Below are 22234 nucleotides of genomic sequence, written 5' to 3' on the forward strand. Positions count from 1 at the left end.
TCAGGGCTGATGGGGAACTAGAGGGCCACTAGAAATCTGGACTCTGAGGGGAAGGAATCAACATCACAGACGACAGTGGAGAACATGAGGAATTCTCAGCTTCACATGGCTTTGAGTCACACGTGCTAAATAAACATATACTTCCTGTATCCATACTTCTATCCTTAATAGAAAAATCTATGAAAACACAAAACACCTTTATCCACAGACATATCAGCACCCACCTGTTCCCAGAGTGTCTCTGCCAACAGGTCTATGATGGTGCCCACATCTCTGAACTCCCCTGAGTATTTGACGTAGGCCCACATGCAGAGAGTCATGAGAGCCACGCCCATGACCAGGTTGGCCAGCACGGCAATAATGTTCATTCCAATGAAGCCGGTCAGCCCTGAGACGATGTAGGTGGTGAACATGACAACGAAGAGCGTGGCGGGCGTGCGTGCAGCGTAGAAGATGTTCTTGCCCTCGTTGTGCTTGTGGAAGTTGGAGTAGGCCTCATCCAGCTCGCCCTCCAGCTGCTCCTGGTATTTCTTGCAGAAGTCCTCCCCTCCCATCTTCTTCACAGAGCGGAACTGACGCACCGAGCACTCCTTGACCTCCTCGTGGCAGCGTTCCAAGTCTGCAGGGGCGATGTAGGGCTTGTCCCCTCCACACACCTAGCAGGGAAACACCACATTTCAGAAACCAAACAGATTACTACACCGACTAACAAAGACTAGTGGCAAAAATATTACCTCTACGAATGACCTCATTGGTTACATTTGTATAATGAAAATTTGTATTTTATTAGGATCCCCAATAGCAACAGCTAGTCTTACTGGGGCCCGACACATAACTAAAAATACATTAGACAAGACTTTACAGTTCACATACATTTAAAAACATTAACATGTGGTGTGCGTGTGTACAACAGCAATAGTAAATCAATCTGCTTGGAATGTGTGTAGATACAGTGCATTTGGAAAGTATTCAGACCCATTCACTTTTCCCAAATATTGTTACATTCCACCCTTATGCTAAAATTGATTAAATTGTCCCCCCCCCCAGTCTACAAACAATACCCCATAATGACAAAGCAAAAACAGGTTGAGACATTTTTGCAAATGTATTAAAAATAAAACTAATCACAGTTACAGTATTCAGACCCTTTACTAAGTACTTTGTTGAAGCACCTTTGGAAGCGATTACAGCCGAGTCTGGGTATGAGGCTACAAGCTTGGCACACCTGTATTTGGGAAGTTTCTCCCATTCTTATCTGCAGATCCTCACAAGATCTGTCAGGTTGGATGGGGAGCGTGGCTGCACAGCTATTTTCAGGTCTCTCCAGAGATGTTCGACCGGGTTCAAGTCCGGGCTCTGGCTGGGCCACTCAAGGACATTCAGAGACTTGTCCTGAAGCCACTCCTGCATTGTCTTGGCTGTGTGCTTAGGGTCATTGTCCTGTTGGAAGGTGAACCTTTGCCCCAGTCTGAGGTCCTGAGCACTTTGGAGCAGGTTTTCATCAAGGATCTCTCTGTACTTTGCTCCGTTCATCTTTCCCTCGATCCTGACTAGTCTCCCAGTCCCTGTCGCTGAAAAACATCCCCCACAGCATGATGCTGACACCACCGTAGGGATGGTGCCAGGTTTCCTCCAGACATGACGCTTGGAATTCAGGCCAAAGAGTTAAATCTTGGTTTAAATCAGACCAGAGAATCTTGTTTCTCATGGCCTGAGAGTCTTTAGGTGCCTTTTGGTAAACTCAGAGGTCTGTCATGTGTATTTTACTGAAGAGTGGCTTCCGTCTGGCCACTACCATAAAGGCCTGATTAGAGTGCAACAGAGATGGTTGATCTTCTGGAAGGTTCTCCCATCTCCACAGAGGAGCTCTGTCACAGTGACCATCGGGTTCTTGGTCACCTCCCTGACCAAGGTCCTTATCCTCCGATTGCTCACTTTGACCGGGTGGCCAGCTCTATGAAGAGTCTTGGTGGTCCCAAACTTCTTCCATTTAAGAATGAAGACGGCCACTGTTCTTGGTGACCTTAAATTCTGCAGAAATTTGTTGGTACCTCTCTCCAGATCTGTGCCTCGATACAATCCCGTCCCGGAGCTCTACGGACAATTTCTTCGACCTTATGGCTTGGTTTTTGCTCTGACATGCACTGTCAACTGTGGGACTTTATATAGACAGGTGTGTGCCTTTCCAAATCATGTCCAATAAATGGAATTKACCACAGGTGGACTCCAATCAAGTTGTAGAAACATCTCAAGGATGATCAATGGAAACAGGATGCACCTGAGCTCAATTTCGAGGGTCTGAATACTTATGTAAGGTATCAGTTTTTGTATTTTAATACATTTGCAAAGAAATCTAAAAACCTGTTTTCCATTTGTCATTATGGGGTATTTTGTGTAGATGAGGAAATGTTTTTATTTAATCCATTTGAGAATAAGGCTGTAACGTAGCAAAATGGAAGGGGTCTGAACACTTTCCGAATGCACTGTACATTGTTCATGTAACAAGCCAGGGGTGAACAAACCTACCATTTCCATGCTTTTGCTGTAAGTGTCTTTTGCGCCAGCAACTGCTGTAAGGTTGTTGGCTTCAGCCGTTGCCTAGGTAACAGAGCACAGTCAAATGCAAAGAGGGTTTGAGCAAGATAAGAGAACCCCCACAAGCTTGCTCAAAACGTATCAATGTGGATCAAACCAGTACAGACCTGTAACATTGACTTAGGATGAGGAAGCTCCTCCCCTTGATAGATCTTTATATAGGCCTGGGAAGAAGACGTGGAGAAAATGTGTTTTCTATAACTTCAGTTGTGATGAGATATTAGGAAGTTTCAGAACATTTTCAGGCATTTAAAGTAGTTTATAGGCCATGGGAGAACATGGTGCTCACCTTAAAGTACTCCACTAGATCTCTGCAGGTCACTTTAGCCCCTCCAATCTCCTTCTCCACCAGGTTCTCAGGAGCCAGCAGTAAGGGCACCAGATTGCCCAGCGCCTCCTTAAAGTCACCATCAATGTCTACACAAAGAACACAGCCAGAAGCATAGTAAAGCCCAAGAACGTCTCCTCCAGGGGTTAATTATTTTCTTAAACTGCCTCTCCACCTCAGTATTAAGAAAAGGGTCTGGGAGTCACTGAGGATGGGATAACGTCGGATGGAAGGGGTTAGTGAAGTATTGGAGGAGGGGGGTGGAAGGGGTCAGTTGAGTATGGAGCGGGTTGGTGGAAGGGGTTAGTAGAGTATGGAGCGGGTTGGTGGAAGGGGTTAGTAGAGTATGGAGGGGGGATGGAGGGGGTTTAGTTGAGTATGGAGGGGGGTGGAAGGGGGTTAGTATATAGTATGGAGGGTGGAAGGGATTATTCTCTGCAGTGGGAGGCCTCACCTTTTAATCTGCCGTCAAACATGGGGTTGGTGGCCACTTTGAGGCCGGGGTGGGGCAAGAGGAAGCAACCGATGTTGGAGAAGCAGGAGTGGATGTGTTTCCTCACGGTCTGCAGTTCCTCATGCTGGTTCTGTTTCACCTGTAGAAAACACACACAGCTGTTACATAATATCCAAGACACTGGTCTGTTGTCTAAGGCACAAGTTTAAAGGACAATTCCGCCACTTTATAATCAGTTATGCTGTTTGTATATATGCACTACTGTAAGATTTAAACACAATTTGATGTTATCATTTGTTAGTCATACTGCACAATCCTCGTTTCGGTCATTTTTATATTTTCTGCATTGTCCTCTTCTACTACAATTCCCAGGGTGCATTTCATCTCCATGATGCAATGCTCCGCCTAGTTAACCTGCAGTTAGTTTAGCTGTCTAGCAAGCCAAGACAAAGCTTGTGTCATAAGTCATGAGTGCATTCCACATTACTTTGGGTTGTAATCATATTATAATGCTTGCATGAATATTATTAAAAGTATGTGGACACCCCTTCAAATTCATGGATTTGGCTATTTGAGCCACACAGCCATGCAATCTCCATAGACAAACATTGACAGTAGAATGGCCTTAATGAAGAGCTCAGCACCGTCATAGGATGCCACCTTTCCAACAAGTCAGTTCGTAAAATTTCTGCCCTGCTAGAGCTGCCCAGGTCAAGTCTAAGTGCTGTTATTTTGAAGTGGAAACTTCTAGGAGCAACATCAGCTCAGCTGTGAAGTAGTATGCCACACAAGCTGACAGAACAGGACCGCTGAAGTGCGTACAAATCATCCGTCCTCGGTTGCAACCCTCACTTCGAGTTCCAAACTGCCTCTGGAAGCAACGTCAGCACAAGAACTGTTCGTCTGGAGCTTCATGAACATGGGTTTCCATGGCCGAGCACACAAGCCTAAGATCACCAAGAGCAATGCAAAGCATCAGCTGGAGTGGTGTAAAGCTCGCCACCATTGGACTCTGGAGCAGTGGAAATGCATTCTCTGGAGTGATGAATCACGCTTCATTCACCWTCTGGCAGTCGGACGGACTAATCTGGGTTTGGCGGATGCTAGACGAACACTACCTGCCCCAATGCAGAAATGGTTTGTCGAGATCGGTGTGGAAAAACTTGACTGACCTGCACAGAGCCCTGACCTCAACTCCATCGAACATGTTTGGGATTAATTGGAACGCCGACTGTGAGCCAGGCCTAATGGTCCAAAATCAGTGCCCGACCTCACTAATACTCTTGTGGCTGAATGGAAAGCAAGTCCTCACAGCAATGTTCCAACATCTAGCGGAACACCTTCCTAGAAGAGTGGAGGCTGTTATAGCAGCAGGGGGGGACCAACTATATTAATGCCCATGATTAAAATGGCACCGAAAGAAATGGCAGCAGTTAAACGGGCGACCAACAAATTGTGCTATTATGTAGTTTTTTTCACGTTATTTGTAACTTATTTTGTACATAATGTTTCTGCCACCGTATCTTACGGCAAAAAAGAGCTTCTGGATATCAGGACAGCGATCACTCACCTCGGATTAGACAAAGATTTTTTTCTACAAGGACGACGTACAAGACATTATCCAAACACCCCACAGGGCCGACATCCCCGTTATTTGCAAGAGGAAGCGACGCAGGTACAGAAGACAAAGAGCCGGATGCCTGGTCAGGACCCGGAGAAAGCGACTGGGAAAGCTGCCGTTAACGTAAATACTACTCRCCAACGTGCAATAATTGGACAATAAATTAGACGAGGTACGATCACAAATATCCTACCAACGGGACATCAAAAACTGTAATATCCTATGTTTCATGGAATCATGGCTGAATGATGACATGGATATTCAGCTAGAGGGATATACGCTGCACCGGCAAGATAGAACAGCACACTCCGGTAAGACGAGGGGGGGCGGTCTGTGCATATTTGTAAACAACAGCTGGTGCAAGAAATCTAAGGAAGTATCTAGATTTTGCTCGGCTGAAGTAGAGTATATTGTGATAAATTGCAGACCACACTACTTGCCTAGAGAGTTTTCAGCTATACTTTTCATGGCTGTTTATTTACCACCACAGACAGATGCTGGCACTAAGACCGCACTCAGTCAGCTATATAAGGAAATAAGCAAACAGGAAACCACTCACCCAGAGGCGGTGCTCCTGGGGGCCGGAGTCTTTAATGCAGGGAAACTTAGATCAGTTCTACCAAATTTCTATCAACATGTTACATGTGCAACCAGAGGGGGAAGAAAATTCTAGATCACCTGTACTCCACACACAGAGACGCGTACAAAGMTCCTTCATTTGGTAATTCCGACCACAACTCTATCCTCCTGATTCCTGCTTACAAGCAAAAATTGAAGCAGGAAGCACCAGTGACTCGGTCTATAAAAAAGTGGTCAAATGAAGCAGATGCTAAACTACAGGACTGTTTTGCTATCACAGACTGGAACATGTTACGGGATTCTTCTGATGGCATTGAGGTGTACACCACATCAGTCACTGGCTTTATCAATAAGTGCATAGAGGACGTCGTCCCCACAGTGACTGTACATACATACCCCAACCAGAAGCCATGGATTACAGGCAACATCCACACTGAGCTAAAGGGTAGAGCTGCCGCTTTCAATGTGCGGGACTCTAGCTCGGAAGCTTACAAGAAATCCTGCTATGCCCTGCGACGAACCATCAAACAGGCAAAACGTCAATACAGGGCTAAGATTGAATCATACTACACTGGCTCCGACGCTCGTCTTATGTGGCAGGGCTTGCAAACTATTACAGACTACAAAAGGGAAGCACAGCCGCGAGCTGCCCAGTGACACGAGCCTACCAGACGAGCTAAATCACTTCTATGCTCGCGTCGAGGCAAGCAACACTGAGGCATGCATGAGAGCATCAGCTTTTCCGGATGACTGTGTGATCACGCTCTCCGTAGTCGACGTGAGTAAGACCTTTAAACAGGTCAACATACACAAGGTTGCGGGGCCAGACGGATTACCAGGACGTGTGCTCTGGGCATGTGCTGATCAACTGGCAGGTGTCTTCACTGATATTTTCAACATGTCCCTGATTGAGTCTGTAATACCAACATGTTTCAAGCATACCACCATAGTCCCTGTGCCCAAGAACACAAAGGCAACCTGCCTAAATGACTACAGACCCGTAGCACTCACGTCCGTAGCCATGAAGTGCTTTGAAAGATTGGTAATGGCTCACATCAACACCATTATCCCAGAAACCCTAGACCCACTCCAATTTGCATACCGCCCAAACAGATCCACAGATGATGCAATCTCTATTGCACTCCACACTGCCCTTTCCCACCTGGACAAAAGGTACACTTATGTGAGAATGCTATTCATTGACTACAGCTCAGCGTTTAACACCACAGTACCCTCAAAGCGCATCACTAAGCTAAGGGTCCTGGGACTAAACACCTCCCTCTGCAACTGGATCCTGGACTTCCTGACGGGCCACCCCCAGGTGGTGAGGGTAGGTAGCAACACATCTGCCACGCTGATCCTCAACACTGGAGCTCCACAGGGGTGCGTGCTCAGTCCCCTCCCCCGTTCACCCACGACTGCATGGCCAGGCATGACTCCAACACCCTCATTAAGWTTGCAGACGACACAACAGTGGTAGACCTGATCACCGACAACGACGAGATAGCCTATAGGGAGGAGGTCAGAGACCTGGCCGTATGGTGCCAGAATAACCTATCCCTCAACGTGACTAAGGAGATGATTGTGGACTACAGGAAAAGGAGGACCGAGCACGCCCCCATTCTCATAGACGGGGCTGTAGTGGAGCAGGTTGAGAGCTTCAAGTTCCTCGGTATCAACAACAAACTAGACTGGTCCAAACACACCAAGACAGTCGAAGAGGGCATGACAAAGCCTATTCCCCCTCAGGAAACTAAAAAGATTTGGCATGGGTCCTGAGATCCTCAAAAGGTTTGACAGCTGCAACATCGAGAGCATCCTGACTGGTTGCATCACTGCCTGGTACGGCAATTGCTCGGCCTCTGACCGCAAGGCACTACAGAGGGTAGTGCGTACGGCCCAGTACATCACTGGTGCTAAGCTGCCTGCCATCCAGGACCTCTACACCAGGCGGTGTCAGACGAATGCCCTAAAAAATGTCAAAGACCCCAGCCATAGACTGTTCCCTCTACAACTGCATGACAAGCGGTACCGGAGTGCCAAGTCTATGACAAAAAGGCTTCTCAACAGTTTTTACCCACAAGCCATAAGACTCCTGAACAGGTAATCAAATGGCTACCCGGACTATTTGCATTGTGTGCCCCCCCCCCAACCCCTCTTTTTACACTGCTGCTACTCTCTGTTCATATATGCATAGTCACTTTAACCATATCTACATACTACCTCAGCCTGACTAACTTGTGCCTGTATGTAGCCTCRATACTTTTATAGCCTTGTTACTGTATATAGCATGTCTTCTCACTGTTGTTTTATTTCTTTACTTACCCATTGTTCACATAACACCTTTTTTGCACTATTGGTTAGAGCCTGTAAGTAAGCATTTCACTGTAAGGTTGTATTCTGTTGTATTCGGCGCACGTGACAAATAAACTTTGATTTGATTTTGGAATGAGATGTTCGACGAGCAGGTGTCCACATACTCTTGGCCATGTAGTGTATGTTCATGTCATTGGTGACAATCAACTGCATTACAAAAAAAAAATGAAATTAAGTTCATGTGTCTGATGCTGGTTAGCTAGCATGCTATTAGAGCCAAGTTTAATCTTAGCGACTCTTAAATCAGTCCAAAAAACATAAGATTTACAGGCAAATCACTAAGGAATCCTAGTCTCATGATTGAAGCCTGCTTTACATTAGCAATGCTAGCTAACCAAGTAGCTAACCCTGCTGCATCTGAAATAAAATGTTTWAAAAAATAACAGCCAAATACAGCCTTAGCAACTATCCAACAACACTGTAGGCCTACTGGAACTAATAAAACATTTGAGGTTTACAAGTAATTCACCACGAAAACATAGGCTATTTGGAAAGGGCGCAATGGCAGCAACTTCMGATGGTGGAAGTGGTTTTGCCAAATGGAATCATGGGAGTTGGAGCCTTGAACCAAAAAATATTTTGAGCAACCATTTAAAATATTTCATGTAATTAGATAAAGACAACCAGACCAACATATATCAGGGAGTCCCAATATGATCAGAAAACTACAGACAGGTTATATAGATTGCTGAAAATGACCGTCCATAATCAGGGATCCTACTTGAAAACGTCAGAGAATCAAATGCGTTTGATGGACCCTTCTTGTCTTCTTCTAATGCCTCAAAGTAAATTCACCCATTTTGATTGTTATATTACTTTTGTACATCTGAGCAATGTTCTATCAATTCCCTGGGTCATTTAATGTGTATCTGAGTTATTCGGCCGGTATGACGTAGCATTGTGATAAAGCCGCTCTCACTACACTGGAAGTTGAAAGGAATACGACTTTTAGATCGCAAAAACGTCAATCATCATATGTGAGATTTCAATACTGGCCGATGTCATAACACGGGAGGTTGTCTTCTCTCGAATTAGCCACTGATCATATTTTTGCGATATTCCTACCACAAGAAATGTGTAATTTAACAGAGGACACATGTATCCTATTTGTCTGCCTCTTCAGTCCAGGGTGCATTGCATGGTGCTGTTGCAAATGGCAGACTCCACTCTGTAAGGCAGAAAGCATTGATCTGCAGGTTGAACATGGTGAGATTGGAGACTCCTTAACTGATAGCTGTAAAATCACCTAAACAAACTGCACTAACTAGCTACTTCACATGCGGATATTAGCTTGTGTGTAGCTACGTTTGCTATCTAGCTAGCCCATAGAGAGCATTGCGGGTTTTGTAGTCGACTTGAGCTGCAACAGATTTCCACAACGATTTTCACGTTGCCACCAACCTTGTTAAAACGACAAAATGAAACATTTGTTCACCCCAAAAAATTGTTCTCACATGTTAGTGTTGTGTAACACTGTAAATTATACAAATCAGTGGTTTTGTCCTTTAAAAAGGGAATATAATCCAAAAGTAACCGTAATCAGATGTTAAATCCAAAAGTTACGTTTCTGATTACAATTTGACATTAACTAATGTATCACATTTAGAAAGTAGCCTTACAGATTGTCCACTAAAAGTGATACTGCACGCCACAGGAGGTTGGTGGCACCTTAATTGGGGAGGACGGGCTCTTGGTAACAGTTGGAGAGGAATAGGTGGAATGGTATCAAATACGTCAAACACATGGTTTGATTCCATTCTATTCGCTCCGTTACAGCCATTATTATGAGCCGCCTTCCTCTCAGCAGCCTCCACTAATGCGAGCGTCCTTCCGTTCACAGAGACACTGAACAAAATTCATATTACAATTCTGCTGAGATAATTTAGTTCAAAACTGTAGTGGAAATTCCTCTYCGAAAAAGCCACACTGGACTAGATACTAATGTGGAGGAGCCCAATCTAAATGATCCATCATGGTCCCCATTCTCTTCTCCAGACCTACCTGCAGTCTCTTTTCTAGAAAGCGTTTACCTCCCTCCAGTCCATAGTTGTGCTCATATGGATAGCTCCAGTCTCTGATGAGGAACATGAGAGACTGGAACACAACACAGACAGGGTTACTGAGAGAATGTGCTCAGGGAGGACAAATGTGCACATCCAAACTTTGCATGTTGAATATATTGAAGAAACAGTAACACACCTGGAAGGGTTTTAGATAGACTTCCTCCAAAGCAAGCCGGCCGTATTCTGTGAAGAGCTAAACAGATGGAGAAAAGACGATGTTAGCCTTAATATTGTTTTCAAACACACCAACAAATGTCTAACGTATTCATTAAGATGGGGAGGAATGGTGTGTATACCTGGAGATGCTGAAGATCATCCTCCTGAATATTCTGGGACAAGTTATACACCTGAAAAGAATTAGACAATGAAATATCCTTTGTACGTAGGCCAGTTCTTGACATCAACCAGCCCTTTCCATCCACAACACACCATTAACTCAACTGGCACAATGTGTGCACCTTTATGGGTATGTAATCAAACAGTGAGAACTCAGTCAGGTCCATCATAGACTCACCTGTACAGAGCTGGTCATGGTGCTCAAGGCAAAAACCGTTGCACAGTCCTTTATGGTAGACTGGCTGTCGAAGGCTCCTTGTGTATCCACTAGCAGAACAGCAACCTGTCAAGGGTTAGGATATTACAGGTCACCTTTAGGTCATTAACATGATGGAAATCCACTTGAAGACAGTACAGCCAGTATGAGCGGCAGGGATGGACATAAGATCATTCACAAAACATGACTGTGCCACTGTGGCGTTCCTCTCAATGTTAATAACAGTGTGTGTCACAGAGTAGGGCTCACCTTGCTCCCATCCGGCTTGTTGACCACAAACACCTGACTCCAGACCTGCATCCCTGTGGTCTCCCTCTCACAGCCTCCTCTCCAGCTGAACCCTGTCAGCGGCTCATCATCAGCCCCAACCCACGAGTCTGACTGCTCCTCCTGCTGTGACAGGAGGGGGGTACCAAGACAGAGAGGGAGTGAGCGGTCAGTATAGGAAACAAGTTATTGATTCCTGTAGGCAAGTGTATGTTTCATATGGGCAATGTGGAAAAAGCCCAACAGTAATCAAAGGAAGAAATAGGCATACTGCTATTTCTTACATGCATTTGCAACTTACTACCACTGGAGGTCACTGTGGTATCACATTCAAACCACTGGTGTCCTGAGATCAGGGTCATTTTACACAGTCTATGCCAAACGCAACATCATGTCAGACTCAGTTCAGTGTAGGCAGTAAAAAAGACAAAAAAACTTAAGTCTGAAAAACACCGTTAATAGGATATGAGCTGCTGTTGTGAAAACAAGTACGTTAGAAGTGTGCGTGCGTTACTCTACTACTTCATTACAGGGCTGGTCTTAATTGCAGGGAGAGCGTGGCCTACGGGGCTGGTCTTAATTGCAGGGAGAGCTTGGCCTACGGGGCTGGTCTTAATTACAGGGAGAGCTTGGCCTACGGGGCTGGTCTTAATTACAGGGAGAGCCTTGGCCTACGGGGCTGGTCTTAATTACAGGGAGAGCTTGGCCTACGGGGCTGGCTGGTCTTAATTACAGGGAGAGCTTGGCCTACGGGGGCTGGTCTTAATTACAGGGAGAGCGTGGCCTACGGGGCTGGTCTTAATTACAGGGAGAGCGTGGCCTACGGGGCTGGTCTTAATTACAGGGAGAGCGTAGCCTACGGGGCTGGTCTTAATTACAGGGAGAGCGTGGCCTACGGGGGTGGTCTTAATTACTTCCTTATTCATGAACTGAGAATAAATGCAAGGTTGCTGAAGGAGTAAGCCAATGAGATTAGACTCCCAAAGTAACTAATTAAACAAAATGGTATGCTATATTTCATGCCTAAAAGGTATTACTTAACAAGTGAACCTGGCTCTGTCTACTGGCAGCATTTCCGAAGCAGAAGGTGAAGAGTAGTTTAACCTAACCATGCCTGGTGGTGATAGATATCACACAGCTATTAAAATACACATCCTGCAGCAGTGTTAATACAGGGATAATACTCAAGTGCTATTAAACAAGGATTCCACGGCGCTATTAAACAATTTATTTTATATTTAACTAGGCAAGCCAGTTAAGAACAAATTCTTATTTACAATGACGGCCTAAGAACAGTGGGTTAACTGCCTTGTTCAGGGGCAGAATGACAGATTTTTACCATGTCAGCTCGGGGATTTGATCTAGCAACCTTTCGGGTACTGGCCCAACGCTCTAACCACTAGGTTACCAAGGATACTACGGCGCTATTAAACAAGGATACAACAGCGTTATTAAACAAGGCAGACTTCAGATAACAAGCTTTAGTTCTGTCTCCTCCCTCTGAGGACATTAAACAAACAGTCCAGTCAGTCAAACTGCCACACACACAGAAGAGCAGACTTCTCTATCCAGCAGGAAATGTGACTGGAATGGAATGTTCAAATTCTAGGCCGTAAAAGAGTGATCATAGATGTACAGTGCAGACACCAGGAAGAAAATTAGGTTGGCCAGACCAAGACCCCAAAATAGCACCTGCCTGGGACGTGAATACAAAGATATCTAAAGGGTATAACCCGCTGGAGACTAACATGGGGGGGGATACTCAATCTCTGCAGTTCCTTCTGTTTTTTCGGGACTGGAGTTGTTGCTGTGAAAAAAAACGTAGGCAACACAATCGGAGCAATCGTGAATACCTGACCCTAGATGCGATGGAGTGCATTGTTGTCTCAGAACAACACTGGCAATCACTGCTCCTCTGACCCCACTGTGACCTCAAGTTTTTACTTCTCCTATGCATCTGTCCTCAGATCATTCAGTGTGCCATTTTTTTTTACACCTTTATTTAACTAGGCAAGTCAGTTAAGAAAACAATCTTATTTTCAATGACGGCCTAGGAATGGTGGGTTAACTGCCTTATTCAGGGGCAGAACGACAGATTTTTACCTTGTCAGCTCGGGGATTCAATCTTGCAACCTTACAGTTAACTAGTCCAATGCTCTAACCACCTGCCTCTCATTGCACTCCACGAGGAGCCTGCCTGTTACGCAAATGCAGTAAGAAGCCAAGGTAAGTTGCTAGCTAGCATTAAACTTACATTATAAAAAACAATCAATCAATCATAATCACTAGTTAACTACACGGTTGATGATATTACTAGTTTATCTAGCGTGTCCTGCGTTGCATATAATCGATGCGGTGCGCATTCGCGAAAAAGGACTGTCGTTGCTCCAACGTGTACCTAAACATAAACATCAATGCCTTTCTTAAAATCAATACACAAGTATATGTTTTGAAACCTGCATATTTAGTTAATATTGCCTGCTAACATTAATTTATTTTAACTAGGGAAATTGTGTCACTTCTCTTGCAACAGAGTCAGGGTATATGCAGCAGTTTTGGCCGCCTGGCTCGTTGCAAACTGTGTGAAGACTATTTCTTCCTAACAAAGACAGCCAACTTCACCAAACGGGGGATGATTTAACAAAAGCGCATTTGCAAAAAATGCCTAACCATAAACATCAATGCCTTTCTTAAAATCAATACACAGAAGTATATATTTTAAAACCTGCATATTCAGCTAAAAGAAATCCAGGTTAGCAGGCAATATTAACCAGGTGAAATTGTGTCACTTCTCTTGCGTTCATTGCACGCAGAGTCAGGGTATATGCAACAGTTTTGGCCGCCTGGCTCGTTGCGAACTAATGTCATAATTACGTAAAATTCTGGCAAATAACATTGAAGGTTGTACAATGTAACAGCAATATTTAGACTTAGGGATGCCATCAGTTAGATAAAATACGGAACGGTTCCGTATTTCACTGACATAATAAACGTTTTGTTTTTGAAATTATAGTTTCCGGATTCGACCATATTAATGACCAAAGGCTCGTATTTCTGTCTGTTATTATGTTATAATTAAGTCTATGATTTGATAGAGCAGTCTGACTGAGCGATGGTAGGCAGCAGCAGGCTCGTAAGCATTCATTCAAACAGCACTTTCGTGCGTTTTGCCAGCAGTTCTTCGCTGTGCTTCAAGCATTGAGCTGTTTATGACTTCAAGCCTATCAACTCCCGTGATTAGGCTGGTGTAACCGATGTGAAATGGCTAGCTAGTTAGCAGGGTGCGCGCTAATAGCGTTTCAAACGTCACTCGCTCTGAGACTTGGAGTAGTTGTTCCCCTTGCTCTGCAAGGGCCTCGGATTTTGTGGAGCGATGGGTAACGATGCTTCGAGGGTGGCTGTTGTCGATGTGTTCCTGGTTCGAGCCCAGGTAGGGGCGAGGAGAGGGACGGAAGCTATACTGTTACACTGGCAATACTAAAGTGCCTATAAAAACATGCAATAGTCAAAGGTATATGAAATACAAATGGTATAGAGAGAAATTCTATTGATGTATTATATTTAGTTAAAATAAGCGTTCATTCAGTAGTTGTAATTATTACAAATAAAAAAATCAAAAATTATTATAATTTTTTTTTTTTTTATTTTTTATTTTTAAAATCGGCCGATTAATCGGTATCGGCTTTTTTTGGTCCTCCAATAATCGGTGTCGAAAAATCATAAATCGGTCGACCTCTACTTATTAACCATCATTTATTTCACAACTTTAATAAAATATTTCAGGTGTGTGTATATTACATGTTTTATTTGATGRCTTTATTACTTAATTCCAAGTCATCATCTCAGCTCTATAGTGCTGCTGCCTATTTTGTCTAACAAAAATCACTATTTTGTAGTTCTTCAAAGAATACCAACTATAAAATCACTTCGATCATGCATTCTCAGGTAGAGATACCAAGTAAAAGACCGGACAAGGATATGTGCAATGGATTATGGTCATTGTAGTTAATTACCACGTTTTGTGTGCTAAACTATGTAGAATATTGGCCTGTTGGAAACTACAACTCCTTACTACATCGCACAGTTCAGGCTGGATCAGATTTATCTTTAGAGAAACTGTGTGATGTGTACATTGAGCTCACAGGAAAACACAATGGAATTCAAATAATTGAACAGACATTGGTCAATTGGTTGCTTAAAAAAAACAGAAGTTTCAGTTCATTGCTCAGCACTAGTGACAGACCTTGAGAGGAACAACAGACCCAGGCAGGCAGGGAAACTAGCAGCAGACTACACAGTGAGAATGAGTTTGAGGCAGCTATAACTATTTAAGATAAAGCTTTCCCAAGCTTCCAGACCTATAATAACGCTTTGTGGTCTGTAAAGTGATACTGGCCCTGCAATTGCTGGCTACTACTTGGCTGTCCTGATGGAAGGCATGACTGACTGTCCTCTTCCTCACTCTCTCACTCAGATTCAAGTCATCAATAGAAATATTGATTATGCATCCATGTTTATTCAGTGCCGAGAAAACACCAGACATTTCCAAATGTAGGTCTACAGCTACATAAATATTTCTCAAAGTAAAAACAAAAAAACAATCTTGCTCTTTCGACACATGGTTCAAGCCAAATCCTTGACAGTGGACACATTAACATAACCCCTGGAAGCTGATTAGAAAGTTGCACTGGAATGCAGTGATGCGGCCTTGGTAATGAATGCCCTTCCCTTGGGAAGCTCTTGTCCCAGAAACTGGCAGAGAAATTCATATTTCAGCAAAAGGAATGCTAATGAGACAAATTGCTTTTGAACTACAGTATGTGAAATGACCTGAAGACAACGCTAATTATCTAGCAGACTAAGAATGGAAAATGCATTTGGCTAAAAATAAAATGTCCTGAAGGAATTTCACACTACTAAATTAATCCCAAAGGAAAGAACTACTACTAACATCCATTTAGAGCCATTAGCAGACTTCCCGTTTCGAGACGTTTTATCAACCCCTAGATGGAGGACTTTATGTAAAATCAGCCAGGTAACGCAATCAGGTCAGTAGGTGGCTAATTAATCTGGGAAAAAAGACTAATACGGGGTTTATTCAGGATCTCCAAACTGCTTTACAAAGGTTGGTATTAAACCGACAACCCAGAGATTTACCCTGAAAAGGTTAGCAGCGTTACTCAACACCTTATAATTAACCCTACACCCAGGGGTGTGTTAATAACATGATAGATTGTTGATGCTGCCAGAAAGTGCTTTTAACCACACAGTTTCTCCAGCTAACAGACAGTTCAATTGGTTCTTCCTTTTAGCGCAGCAAAACCTTCATTCAACCTGATCTGCCCAATGAATGATTCAGAGAAGTATCAGTATTTTGTAGTGAATTGTCTGTACTGTAGGTTCAGTGCCTCCAGAAAGGATTACAATTGATTAAATTATTTAAAAACTTTTTTTTTTAATGATCTACACAAAATATTCTGTCAAAGTAAAGTAAAATGTCATACACTTATGAAAAATAAAACGCATATCTTGATTTGATAAGCATTCAACCCCGAGTCAATACATGTTAATCACCTTTGGCAGCGATTACAGCTGGGAGTCTCTGGGTTGTTAATCATGGTTGTTGGTTGGTTGTTAATCATTGTTAGACAGCAATTTTCAAGTCTTGCCATAGATCATCAGTCTAAACTGTAACTAGGCCACTCTGGAACATTCAATGTCATCTTGGTATGCAACAACAGTGTAGATTTGTCCTTGCGTTTTAGGTTATTGCCCTGCTGAAAGGTGAATTTGTYTCCCATTGTATGTTGGAAAGTAGACAACCAGGTTTTCCTCTACAATTGCCTGTAGTTTATTATTTGTATTTTTATTAATTTTTTTAACTCCCTAGTCCTTGCCGATGACAAGCATACCCATAACATGATGCAGCCACCACCATTATTGAAAATATGAACAGTGGTACTCAGTGATGTGTTGGCTTTGCCCCATCACAGGTATTAAACTCTGTAGCKGTTTTAAAGTCACCATTGGCCTCATGGTGAAATTCCTGAGCTTTCTTCCTTTCCGGCAACTRAGTTAGAAACAACGCCTGTATCTTTGTAATGACTGGGTGTATTGATACACCATCTAAAGTGTAATTAATAACTTCACCATGCTCAAAGGGCTTTTTTTAACCCATCTACCAATAGGTGCCCTTCTTTGCAAGGCATTGGAAAATCTCCCTTGTCTTTGTGCTTGAATCCGTTTTTGAAATTCACTGCTCGATTGAGGGACCTTAGAGATAATTGTGTGTGTGGGGTACAGAGTCAGGTTAAACACTATTATTGCATGCAACTTATTTAGCACATTGTTTACTCCTGAACTTATTTAGGCTGGCCATAACAAAGGGGTTGAATACTTATTGACTGAAGACAATACAGCTTCATTTTTTTTTTTTTTACATTTGTAAAATGTTTTTTTCTTCTATTTAACACATTTTAAATTCAGGCTGTAACAACAAAATGTTGAAAAAGTCAAGCGGTTTGAATACTTTCTGAAGGCACTGTATATGTGAGTGTGCACCTGTTCTCACCTGGTTGAGCATGTATCGGAGCATGAARTCCAGCAGGAAGGACTTGCCCTTACGGAAGGCCCCAGCCACTGACACCACCACCACATTAAGGTCTCTGACATCCTCCTGCAGTAAGAGCTTCTCCAGAGCCGCCGTGTCCAGCTCAAATTTGTGGTCGTCTTCGTGAGCCAGGACAATCTGGATGGGCCGAGCCTTCTCCTCCACCACCACCTCTTCTACAGGCTGCTCCTTGACAGGACTCTGATCGGCAGCAGTCAGCTCTTGGGCCTGTTCCCACTCCTCGTCTGTCTCGCTATCCGCCTCTGCCCGAGGCGCCATCCTGGGAGGAGGCTTCCGATCTGGCAGGGACAGAGGAACATCTTCCACACCACCCGCACCTGGGAGAGAGAATAGGACACACGGTGCCATACCGTTAAGAGCAGGGAGAGAGTGCACATGGTGCAATTCAAACTTTACACATCACAAGGACAATACAGAGAAGTGTAGTCAGGGTCCTCTTCAAAAAATGTTGCCAATATTCTCATCATCTTGGAGGATTCCAGCATCAACTTCCATCAGGCATTGTACATATTATAGGCCATTCCATGACAGTTCCTGGCCATGGTTTTTGTTGCCTGCTGCAGAGGTTGACAAGGGAACAGGACTCCAGTGGGTCTTGCAAGTCCTTCAGGATTCCAGCAGGAATAGGTGTGAAGTTCTTAGTCAAGTTTGGGACAGGAGAGGAATAGTATGTATTGTGTGGCGCATTTAATAATATATATATATATATATATATATATATATAAAAGAGCCAACTATACACTGAGTGTACAAAACATTAGGAACACCTGCTCTTTCCATGACAGACTGACTAGGTGAATCCAGCTACAACCAGGCTTGCCCTGAGAACAATATTGGTGTCTGCTAACGCTATGCGGCCACAGAGCCGGGACAGACAGGCCAGTAGTTAATGGAGGAAGTTATTTCTGATTTCTGAGCATTAAAAATGAACATGGGACGGGAGTGATATTTATCGGGATGGGACCGGAAAGTTCCGGGGTTATATAACTGTACGTGAAAAAAATGGTACAGGACAGTTACGAAATTTCACTCCTGTGTCAACCTCTAGCATGACACCAGTACATTGCCAGCGGCCTACAGTGCACACACTTGGGTATTAGGAAACATATCTGAGAAAGGGGGAATGAGCACGTGGTATTATGAGATAAAGTACTAGGCCTACAAATGGGTCATGTGGGTCAATGTCTATAGCATCTACACTGTGCAGTAGCCTATTTTATATGTCCAAGCCTGTAAGTATTTCACTGTTAGTCCACACCTGTTGTTTACCAAGCATGTGACAAATACAATGATTTATTGGGCTATGACATCAAGGAGCTCAACATCAAAATAAGCAAAAGTGAAAGCATTTCMAAAAGCTTTTTTTGGCCTTTTAATCTTTCCATGAAAGGATGTCTAAAGGTAGGCGTTCCCCTCCAGGTGTGGGAAATGTCCTCTACATCAGATGTCCCTCCCCATCACACTAGACACACCCTGGGAACTGGTATGACAAGTATTTGGTACTGCTAGTGCTCATGCAAACAAGCATTTTACAACTGCTACCAACCAAAAACAGTTGTGTCAAGGAGACCCTTGGAGAGGTATGGTTCACAATACCAAGCAAGATTCCAAGGAAAAACCTTTTCTCCCCATAATGACATTTTCCTCCTGAGCTGACAGTCCTACAAGACATGTGACTTTAACATATCAAAGAACAAACACTTCGTACCAAAACTCAAGAGTGAGGATTTGGTCTAAGGCAGGTTTGAGGGCTTGCCGCAAGGCTGTTCTCTGCCGATGGCAAACAGCAGTGGGCTGACTGGGCTCTATGGCTGATGCCAGGAGAGGGGTTGCCGAACAGAAGGTATGAGAGAACAGGACAGCATTCTCCGGAGCAGAGCTTACACTGGAGAGGCATCCTGCTGATTCTGGTATAATGACTGTCTGGTCTGCCAACAGACATAATTCACTGTGGGTTTGAGACTGCTAGATAAACACTACCAAAAAATAAGTTAAAAAAGTAAACAAAATCACAACAAGACAGGTTATGAATTTATTCTACAGCTAGACGGACATCCATGTCACAGACATCAATGCTAGAGTTCCCTCGACTTCTTGGCACTGACGGAAACATGGATCACCACAGATAACACTGCTACTCCTACTGCTCTCTCTTCGTCCGCCCACGTGTTCTCGCACACCCCGAGAGCTTCTGGTCAGCGGGGTGGTGGCACCGGGATCCTCATCTCTCCCAAGTGGACATTCTCTCTTTCTCCCCTGACCCATCTGTCTATCGCCTCCTTTGAATTCCATGCTGTCACAGTTACCAGCCCTTTCAAGCTTAACATCCTTATCATTTATCGCCCTCCAGGTTCCCTCGGAGAGTTCATCAATGAGCTTGATGCCTTGATAAGCTCCTTTCCTGAGGACGGCTCACCTCTCACAGTTCTGGGYGACTTTAACCTCCCCACGTCTACCTTTGACTCATTCCTCTCTGCCTCCTTCTTTCCACTCCTCTCCTCTTTTGACCTCACCCTCTCACCTTCCCCCCCCTACTCACAAGGCAGGCAATACGCTCGACCTCATCTTTACTAGATGCTGTTCTTCCACTAACCTCATTGCAACTCCCCTCCAAGTCTCCGACCACTACCTTGTATCCTTTTCCCTCTCGCTCTTCATCCAACACTTCCCACACTGCCCCTACTCGGATGGTATCGCCGCGCTCCCAACCTTCCGCTCTCTCTTCCCCGCTACCTCTCCTTCCTCTCCATCCTATCATCTCTTCCCTCTGCTCCAAACCTTCTCCAACCTATCTCCTGATTCTGCCTCCTCAACCCTCCTCTCCTCCCTTTCTGCATCCTTTGACTCTCTCTGTCCCCTACCTCCAGGCCGGCTCGGTCCTCCCTCCCGCTCCGTGGCTCGACGACTCATTGCGAGCTCACAGAACAGGCTCCGGGCAGCCGAGCGGAAATGGAGGAAAACTCGCCTCCCTGCGGACCTGGCATCCTTTCACTCCCTCCTCTCATACATTTTCCTCTTCTGTCTCTGCTGCTAAAGCCACTTTCTACCACTCTAAATTCCAAGCATCTGCCTCTAACCCTAGGAAGCTCTTTGCCACCTTCTCCTCCCTCCTGAATCCTCCCCCTCCTCCCTCTCTGCAGATGACTTCGTCAACCATTTTGAAAAGAAGGTCGACGACATCCGATCCTCGTTTGCTAAGTCAAACGACACCGCTGGTTCTGCTCACACTGCCCTACCCTGTGCTCTGACCTCTTTCTCCCCTCTCTCTCCAGATGAAATCTCGCGTCTGTGTGACGGCCGCCGCCCAACAACCTGCCCCTTGACCCTATCCCCTCCTCTCTTCTCCAGACCATTTCCGGAGACCTCTCCCCCTTACCTCACCTCGCTCATCAACTCATCCTGACCGCTGGCTACGTCCCTTCCGTCTTCAAGAGAAGCGAGAGTTGCACCCCTTCTGAAAAAACCTACACTCCGATCCCTCCATGTCAACAACTACAGACCAGTATCCCTTCTTTCTTTTCTCTCCAAAACTCTTGAACGTGCCGTCCTTGGCCAGCTCTCCCGCTATCTCTCTCAGAATGACCTTCTTGATCCAAATCAGTCAGGTTTCAAGACTAGTCATTCAACTGAGACTGCTCTCTCTGTATCACGGAGGCGCTCTGCACTGCTAAAGCTAACTCTCTCTCCTCTGCTCTCATCCTTCTAGACCTATCGGCTGCCTTCGATACTGTGAACCATCAGATCCTCCTCTCCACCCTCTCCGAGTTGGGCATCTCCGGCGCGGCCCACGCTTGGATTGCGTCCTACTGACAGGTCGCTCCTACCAGGTGGCGTGGCGAGAATCTGTCTCCTCACCACGTGCTCTCACCACTGGTGTCCCCCAGGGCTCTGTTCTAGGCCCTCTCCTATTCTCGCTATACACCAAAGTCACTTGGCCTCTTCATAACCTCACACATGGTCTCTCCTATCATTGCTATGCAACGACACACAACTAATCTTCTCCTTTCCCCCTTCTGATGACCAGGTGGCGAATCGCATCTCTGCATGTCTGGCAGACACATATCAGTGTGGATGACGGATCACCACCTCAAGCTAGAACCTCGGCAAGACGGAGCTGCTCTTCCTCTCCGGGGAAGGACTGCCCGTTACCATGATCTCGCCATCACGGTTGACAACTCCATTGTGTCCTCCTCCCAGAGCGCTAAGAACCTTGGCGTGATCCTGGACAACACCCTGTCGTTCTCAACTAACATCAAGGCGTGGCCCGTTCCTGTAGGTTCATGCTCTACAACATCCCGCAGAGTACGACCCTGCCTCACACAGGAAGCGGCGCAGGTCCAATCCAGGCACTTGTCATCTCCCGTCTGGATTACTGCAACTCGCTGTTGGCTGGCTCCCCTGCCTGTGCCATTAAACCCCTACAACTCATCCAGAACGCCGCAGCCCGTCTGGTGTTCAACCTTCCCAAGTTCTCCTCACCGTCACCCCCCCTCCTCCGCTCTTCTCCACTGGCTTCCAGTTGAAGCTCGCATCCGCTACAAGACCATGGTGCTTGCCTAGCGAGCTGTGAGGGGAACGGCACCTCAGTACCTCCAGGCTCTGATCAGGCCCTACACCCAAACAAGGGCACTGCGTTCATCACCTCTGGCCTGCTCGCCTCCTACCACTGAGGAAGTACAGTTCCGCCGCTCCAGCCCAGTCAACAAACTGTTCGCCTGCTCTGGCCCCCCAATGGTGATAACACTCCCTCACGACGCCAGGGACAGC

At 45.1% G+C, this 22234-nt stretch overlaps 1 protein-coding gene across 1 annotated transcript in view; it reads right to left on the bottom strand.

Moving 5' to 3' along the window:
- LOC111951999 (atlastin-2) overlaps nucleotides 1-22234 on the bottom strand; it is a 28378-nt gene that overhangs the window by 2308 nt on the left and 3836 nt on the right. The window contains exons 2-12 of the mRNA XM_023970398.2: nucleotides 17408-17784; nucleotides 10819-10962; nucleotides 10531-10635; nucleotides 10313-10363; nucleotides 10153-10209; nucleotides 9955-10047; nucleotides 3378-3516; nucleotides 2885-3012; nucleotides 2703-2759; nucleotides 2527-2598; nucleotides 225-656 (exon numbers count right to left, since the gene is read on the bottom strand). Coding sequence (XP_023826166.1) covers nucleotides 225-656; nucleotides 2527-2598; nucleotides 2703-2759; nucleotides 2885-3012; nucleotides 3378-3516; nucleotides 9955-10047; nucleotides 10153-10209; nucleotides 10313-10363; nucleotides 10531-10635; nucleotides 10819-10962; nucleotides 17408-17784 — 1655 coding nt within the window. The remainder of the gene's footprint in view (nucleotides 1-224; nucleotides 657-2526; nucleotides 2599-2702; nucleotides 2760-2884; nucleotides 3013-3377; nucleotides 3517-9954; nucleotides 10048-10152; nucleotides 10210-10312; nucleotides 10364-10530; nucleotides 10636-10818; nucleotides 10963-17407; nucleotides 17785-22234) is intronic.

Source organism: Salvelinus sp. IW2-2015, linkage group LG25 (genome assembly GCF_002910315.2).
Source record: "Salvelinus sp. IW2-2015 linkage group LG25, ASM291031v2, whole genome shotgun sequence".
NCBI lineage: Eukaryota > Metazoa > Chordata > Actinopteri > Salmoniformes > Salmonidae > Salvelinus > Salvelinus sp. IW2-2015.